At 36.9% G+C, this 8414-nt stretch overlaps 1 protein-coding gene across 1 annotated transcript in view; it reads right to left on the reverse strand.

Annotated features, from left to right (window-relative positions):
* Positions 1-8414, reverse strand: part of ccdc88aa (coiled-coil domain containing 88Aa) — a 39279-nt gene that overhangs the window by 1774 nt on the left and 29091 nt on the right. Inside the window, exons 20-25 of the mRNA XM_067374311.1 lie at positions 7874-8060; positions 6165-6310; positions 2971-3063; positions 2642-2859; positions 1406-1489; positions 942-1124 (exon numbers count right to left, since the gene is read on the reverse strand). Of these exons, the coding sequence (XP_067230412.1) occupies positions 942-1124; positions 1406-1489; positions 2642-2859; positions 2971-3063; positions 6165-6310; positions 7874-8060 (911 nt within the window). The remainder of the gene's footprint in view (positions 1-941; positions 1125-1405; positions 1490-2641; positions 2860-2970; positions 3064-6164; positions 6311-7873; positions 8061-8414) is intronic.

The following is an 8414-nucleotide window of genomic DNA, read 5'->3' on the forward strand; positions in this document are numbered from 1 at the left end:
AAGTGTATGGTGTTCTGGTCTGATAAGGTATTGCTATGCTTTTGTTAAGCTGTTCTGATTTTTTTTTTAAAAGGACTGTCATCTTTTGAGTTTAATGAGAGTTATGGATAAGCTTGCCATTCAATTCTGATCTTGATTCAGTATCGATTAATTTGGCTAAATATCAGGTACAGTAGGACTTACATGTTAATTTTTCCCAAGGAAACAAATCTCTCTCAACTAATGCTGTAAACATAAACCTGTCAGCTGGTATTATTATTAAAGGTTAAAATTAACAACTCATTTTTATATTACAATTAATATAATGCTGTTTTTATAATAATGTTATAACATTTTTTGAATAATATAAAACTATTATACATATGTAATAAAGTGCATATAGTAAAATGCTCCTCTCTAGAGTTAATTTTTCTAGCTAACATGGTCATTGAATGGCTTTACGTGACATACTGTTCACAAGCTGTTTTATTCACAGCTTGTACTAGTAATAATGTCTTATGTAATCGTTCAATGATTGTTTCAACTGCGGGAAGACAATTCTGTAAGCTGTACTGTATCTTTCAACATACCTTATGATGTTCATTCATGTTTATTTGGTGCTATAACTAGTAATAAAGAGGAACACGGATCAGTTCATGTGCTACTTGAACTGAGGTGCTTCAGCGATCAGTCTCTCACGCTACACTAAAGAACGCCAAAACGATATTTATTTACAATAAAATTGACAGGATTTAAAAGCTGAGACTTTGTTTCATATCAAAAGTAACCTGCTCTGCCTTGTCTGTCGGCACGTTGCCAGTCCTCTTTGCTCCGTGATATTTTTTTTACCGCGTGAGAAAATGGTATGAGTATAGCAATAGTAATAGTGATGCTTGTTACAAACACCATTAATGACAGATGAACTGCAAATATCTGTGATATGTACAGTTTTGACTTACTACCTTGATTACAAATTGTTGTATGATTGTCTATGGAAGAGTAGGGTGGAAATGATGATGATGATGATGTGGAGTGTTTTTTTGAAATGGCAATGGTATGATGCATTATTTGCTCTTCTAGCTGATCTTCCTGCTGCCCGGAGTCCTCATCCAAACATCCATGTGACTGCAGCAGGTCATTCATTGCTGAGATGAAACATGACAAGAGATGAAGATGACATGAGATGACGTTTATGGGGCTGAATTCAAGGCAGCATTTGTCTTAAAGGGAGTCAAAGCATTTATTTTGCATTATCCTTTTCTCATTCTCTGAAATATAAAAGGCCTTGATTTACTTATAAAAGGCTTTTCTCATAATCAAGCTATTATGATGCAAAGAACATTAAAGCATCATGTATAAAAAAAAAAAAAAAGCAATGACAGGGAAGGCACAGCCATTACAGGAAAGACAGGATGTGAGGTCTTACACAGAGATCGGCGGAAGATAGAGTTGACTTTGTCTTTATCCTTTGGTTTGTTACGCTTAACATGAAACATTTTCAGGGCGCAGACTTGATCACCACAACGGGAAACATAAAGACAAAAACCGAGGGAGGAAAAACATGACAATACAAATGTTTGTGAATGCTTTCATAGGAAAGAAGGAAATTATTTGAAAGAACGTGAAAAATCACATAACCACAGATACATAAATCTTTTTTTTACTACCTACTTGGAATGTTAAGACATTTTGTTACTCTGTGATTTTATGATTTTACGAAATTGTTTCTTTCTTTCTTGTTTTAAAGAGGTCATTTCAATATTAAAACATTTTATTATACAATATTTCCACTTATGAAATTAGGTTTTTTTTTAAATTGGAGCTTACTGACTTGCATTGTTTGGACAAAAACACTTCAAAACATCTTCATTTCTGTACAGAAGAAAGAAACTCATACAGTTTTAGAACAACATGAGGGTGAGTAAATGACAGAATTTTATCCCTGAAAACATCCCTAATGATTCAGATTCTGACGTCAGAATTTTGTGTTCTGAAAATTAAAGTACAATATGTTCTCTCTCTCTTTTATCTCAAGCAACATTTAATTCCTCATGATATGACCCCTTTAAAAACACAAGAAATATTGGTAACACTGTACAATAAGGTTTTATTTATTAACAGTACTTAACTACATTACAAGATCTAAAATTGTACAACTTAACATTAGTGCACTGTAAGCAAAATTTTTATTAACTAACATAATAAAGGTTAATACATGCTGTAACTCATCATTGTTAGTTCATATTAGTGCATTGGCTAATGTTAATAAATGAGACATTATTGTAAAGTGTTACATCAATTTTCTTGTTGAACAGTGTGGAAAAGAATGGAGGATTAAAGATGTGACCCACAGACTTGAAATAAATCATTAAACATACATCAAATAACTGCATAAAAATTTAATTAGAGTAGCTGAACTCCTCTTGAAGTGCTCTGTGGTGCCAAGGGCTTGGGGAGCAGAAGTTGATGAGTTTTCTAATCAGCGGATTCTGGGGTGAGTTACTACCCTTTACTTGGCTGCTCCATGCTATTCTGTTCTCACTCTCCTGACCTGGGGATGTTGGGATGGAGGGTTTGCGGTTTATTAAATGGCTTGTTTCTGGATGTTCCTGGCTGGAATGATTGGACTCTGACAGTTTCATGTAACTGAGGTGATACTCACTGCTGCTCCGCTTGGGGGACAGGGTGTCACCATTAAGGGAGTTGGGAGCAGATTCCTCTGAGCCCTGAGAACCCACGAAGGAGCCGTTGTCATGGCAGCGCAGGTCATCCAGACCCTCGCATGACTCGGACCGGAGAGTTGGAGAATGGACGTGCTCCTGATCACGAGCCCTCGTCTTCATCAACTTCCTCATCTTCAGGGTTATCCAGTTGCCTCGTCTTCATTGAGTAACCGTTTGAGGAAAGACAGAAAACATGATAAATAAAAACATAATCTTGCTGTTTTTAATATACACAAGAAGCCTCTCTTAACATCACATTAGACAGTACCTGCGTGGAGGCGATGGGTCATAGAACTTGTACTGATCCATGATTTTCTCTTCCAGCTTTTCCTTCTGCCTTCTGAGTTCATTTAGTTTGTCTCTGTCAAAAATACAGTACAGCTAGTACAACCCGAATTCCGGAAATGTCCCTACTTTTTTTAAATTTGAATAAACTAAAAGACTTTCAAATCACATGAGCCAATATTTTATTCACAATAGAACATAGATATCTCAACAAATGTTTAAACTGAGAAATTTTACAATTTTATGCACAAAATGAGCTCATTTCAAATTTGATGCCTGCTACAGGTCTCGAAATAGTTGGGACGGGGGCATTTTTACCATGGTGCAGCATCTCCTCTTCTTTTCAAAACAGTTTGAAGATGTCTGGACATCGAGGTTATGCGTTTCTGGGGTTTTTGGTTTTGGAATTGGGTCCCATTCTTTCGTGATACAGGTTTCCAGCTGCTGAAGAGTTTGTGGTTGTCTTTGACGTATATTTTTTGTTTAATGATGCACCAAATGTTCTCTATAGGTGAAAGATCTGGACTGCAGGCAGGCCAATTCAGCACCCGTACTCTTCTACGACGAAGCCATGCTGTTGTAATAGCTGCAGTATGTGGTTTTGCAATGTCCAGCTGAAATACACAAGGTTTTCTCTGAAATAGACGTCATCTGGAGGGGAGCATATATTGCTCTAAAACCTTTATATATCTTTCAGCATTCATAGTGCCTTCCAAAACATACAAGCTGTCCATACTGTATGCACTTATGCACCCCCATACCATCAGAGATGTTGGCTTTTGAACTGCACGCTGATAACATGCTGGAAGGTCTCCCTCCTCTTTAGCCCTGAGGACATGGCGTCTGTGATTTCCAACAAGAATGTCAAATTTGGACTCGTCTGACCATAGAACACTTTTCCACTTCGAAACAGTCCGTTTTAAATGAGCCTTGGCCCACAGGACACAACGGCGCTTCTGGACCATGTTCACATATGGCTTCCTTTTTGCATGATAGAGCTTTAGTTGGCATCTGCAGATGGCACAGCGGATTGTGTTTGCCGACAGTGGTTTCTGGAAGTATTCCTGGGCCCATTTAGTAATGTCATTGACACAATCATGCCAATGAGTGATGTCATCTGAGGGCCCGAAGACCATGGGCATCCAATAAAGGTCTTACACACAGAGATTTCTCCAGTTTCTCTGAATCTTTTGATGATGTTATGCATTGTAGATGATGATATTTGCAAAGCCTTTGCAATTTGACATTGAGGAAAATTGTTTTTAAAGTATTCCAAAATCTCTTTATGCACTCTTTCACAGCTCTGCCCATCTTTACTTCTAAAAGAGACTCTGTCTCTCTAAGACATCCCTTTTATAGCTAATCATGTTACAGACCTGATATCAATTAATTTACTTAGTTGCTAGATGTTCTCCCAGCTGAATCTTTTCAAAATTTCTTGCTTTTTCAGCCATTTGTTGCCCCCGTGCCAACTTTTTTGAGACCTGTAGCAGGCATCAAATTTAAAATGAGCTCATTTAGTACATAAATGTTAAATTTCTCCCTTTAAACATTTATGTTATCTATGTTTCTACTGTGAATAAAATACTGGCGTATGTGATTTGTAAGTCTTTTAGTTTTCATTTTATTCAAATTTAAAAAAAAACGTCCCAACATTTCCAGAATTTGGGTTGTACAGCACTTACATGCCATAAAGTTATCTACTGTGCTCTAAAGCAGTTCTTCTTAACCTTTTTTGACTTTTGACATTATATCATTTACATGATTATCCAAAGGTCTAGAAATCACACTTTTAAAATTGGGCTTGCTCATATACATAATACAGGTTGTCCATTAATGTGAGAATAGGTGTTCTTTTAGTATTACTATTATACTATTATATTTTTTTAGACACTATTAGATTTTTATTCATATTTTTGTATAAGTTTTTATTTTTATATTTTGTTTACATTTAATTTTTTTTTTGTATGTTTTAGTAATTTTGTTGTTTTGTCATTTTTATTAGCTTTTTTTAAAGAATATGTCTACATAGTTTTTAGGGCTGCACGATATATCGCATGAGATTGGCACGCGCATTTTGTCAGTAAAGCCGGTTCCCTGATTACCGCTAAATCGCCATCACCTGCTTTCAAATGGAGCGGCATTTAATAGACAGAGCCGTAGTTCACTGAAAAGCCACGCAATATCGCGTTCATTATCGAAGGCGATTCATCTGCGATATGAACGCGATATTGCGTGGCTTTTTGCAATATTGCAATCTCATGTGATATATCGTGCAGCCCTAATAGTTTTCATTATTTTTTTATTTCAGTTTTAGTCATTTTATTACATCAACAAACTAAATGAAAATGAGAAATGTTCCCTTGGCAACTATCTGAAATAAAATGAGTTTCATTTCAGTAAAAGTTTATTAATATTATTATTATTTACCCTGGTTATTATTATTATTATTATTTACCCTGGTTACCCAGCTGTTGATGGATACATTAAAATGAGAAATATCTTGGTTTTTAGTTGTTTTAGCTTATTTTAATGCTTGTTTTGTTAATATTTAAGTCATCTTGAGCCCTCTAATGGGCCCCAGTCCCCACTGATCTAAAGTCTAAATGCGTTTTTCTTAAACTCTCAGATTTTACATTTATGTTGTTTATTGATGAAGAATAATCAGAAGTTCTTAAAACATGAACCATGAACCATCAACATGGCATATGCTGAATAGGAATATTTACAGTACTGGTTGCTATATGTCTCTTGAATTTCGATGGGTTCATGCTCTTGGTAATTCACTGCACAAAACATATAGCGGTCATCACAAACCATGTTTATCTGCAAGTCAACCCATATTTATTGTTGTCTGGGTTGTATTTGACCTTGCATATTTTTGTTTATGGTTTTCTATAATGAGGGAATGCCGAACAACCTTCCCATATTGGCATATGCGTAATTTGGCTTCAACCAAGCGACAGATGAATTGTGCACTTATGCACAAGACTTTTATGTCAACAACAAAAACATGGGAATTCTTTTGTCTTCCCATTAAAAAATTATAGGGTTATCCTAAGCATAAATAACTTTGGTCATTTGAGAACCACTGCTTTGCAAATTTACCAGTATATAAATAAACTGTCTTTAACACAGTTTTGTCTTTTACTCTATTACCAAATAAATGTTTCTCACATATATTGTCTCTGTTCCACATGAAACAGATCCTTGCTCTCCATAGTCTGATCTAGTAGGGTCCGGTTCTGCAGCATCAGGCTCTGGATCTGGTCCAGCAAGTGGCGGTTCTCTTCCTCCAAGTTCCCCTTCAGCTGTGTCAGCAACTGAACAGATACACAAAAGGAGGTGATTCATCATGGACCTGAAAATATTTAATAAGTAGCTTTGTTTAAAGGTGCCATAGAATGTGTTTTCTTATGTAATACAAGTCTAATGTGTCCCGTGAATGTGTCTGTGAAGTTTCAGCTCAAAATACCCCATAGTTTATTTATTTTTTTATTTTTTTAACTGCCTATTTTGGGGCATCATTATAAATGTGCCGATTCAGGCTGCTGCCCCTTTAATTCCTCGCGCTCAAAATGGATCTTTACAAAGTGTTCGTCATGCATGCTGCACGCATGCATCGTATCATGTGAGTATAGTATTGTGGCGAGGGGGGCGTGGTTCAGCGAGGTCTGCAACCGGAGAGAATAGCGGGAGACGCTTGGTAAGTGAGTGGGTTGGATACAAATCACGAACACCTGTTTCTCATTCCAGTGATTGGCGCGGAGACAGGATAAAACGCAGTGAGAAGCAGGAGCGTGTGAGAGAGAGGGGAACTGTTGACTGAGTCGAGCCGAGATTCGTAGAGTGAAGCCCTTGTGGATGGTGTAAACCAATCTTGGAGTGAAGCCCTTGTGGATAGCGTATGCCGAGCCTGGAGTGAAGCCCTTTGTGGATTGTTTATTTTCGTTGTTGTGCGTTGCACAGTCTTTCTGTTGAACCGTTGTGATATTCAATAAAGACTCAGTCAGCAGTTGTTCGTCGTCCCTGACCTCTTCCTTCCCCCACTACGAACTTAAGCCTACTACAAGTATTTATTTGGATGTTTACATTTGATTCTGAATTAGTTTGATAGTGCTCTGTGGCTAAAGCTAACATTACACACTGTTGGAGAGATTTATAAAGAATGAAGTTGTGTTTATGAATCATACAGACTGCAAGAGTTTAAAAATTAAAGCGACGGCTCTTGTCTCCGTGAATACAGTAAGAAACCATGGTAACCTTAACCACATTTAACAGTACATTAGCAACATGCTAACGAAACATTTAGAAAGACAATTTACAAATATCACTCAAAATATCATGTTATCATGGATCATGTCTGTTATTATTGCTCCATCTGATATTTTTCAGTATTGTCTTTGCTTGCTTACCTGGTCTGTTGATTCAGCTGTGCACATCCAGACGTCCTGCCCTTGTGTAATGCCTTGAACATGAGTTGGCATATGCAAATATTGGGGCGTACATATTAATGATCCCGACTGTTACGTAACAGTCTGTGTTATGTTGAGATATGCCTGTTTTTTTTGAGGTCTTTTAAACAAATGAGATTTACATAAGAAGAAGGAAACAATGGTGTTTGAGACTCACTGTATGTCATTTCCATGTACTGAACTCTTGTTATTCAACTATGCCAAGGTAAATTCAATTTTCAATTCTATGACACCTTTAAGAAGCAACAAATTTAGGGTGATGGCAAGACTTTCCAGTTGGTACCGGCACTAACCAGCATAAACCAACCTGGACAATGATATGCTCTGCAGGTATGTAAAAAAGATGGAAGTAAAATCTTCTAAGAACATTCTGCTCTGTTTGAATGACCATGCCTAATGGGTGTTATATACCTCACACTGGTTGGTCAGTTTAATAGTAGCGATCTCCAGCTGCTGGTTCTGCTCTTTGAGTTTGGACAGCTCTGACTCCAGCTGTGTCTGCTCCAGTTTGCTGGAGTTCAACTGGCTCTGTATGCTCTTGTGCTCAACCTGAAGTCCCTCATTCTCTGCCAACAGCTTCTGATAGATCTGATTCAGCCTGGGTAGAGGACAAAGCACAATGTTTGGTCCAAATAATAAAAGAAGACATGAATCTTTATTTATAACTACACAACCAGGGCTGGAGGAGTTTTCCAAAATGATAAAGCCATGTCACCATTGTCACGTTTTCATATGGTTTGGAACATATGGAACACCTGAATTCAATGATTTGGAGGGTGTCCCAATACTTTTGGCAATTTAGTGTATACAGTCAAATCAAAAATTATTCAGACTTTTTTTTTACTAAGTGGGTGCAAGACACTATAGTTCATTTGAGGATAGCAAAATAAAGTAAACTGTGACATTTTATACCTAAAAAATTCTTCATTCAGTGGACAACCAGTAAAATTGA

This window comes from Chanodichthys erythropterus, chromosome 21, assembly GCF_024489055.1.
Source record: "Chanodichthys erythropterus isolate Z2021 chromosome 21, ASM2448905v1, whole genome shotgun sequence".
Lineage (NCBI taxonomy): Eukaryota > Metazoa > Chordata > Actinopteri > Cypriniformes > Xenocyprididae > Chanodichthys > Chanodichthys erythropterus.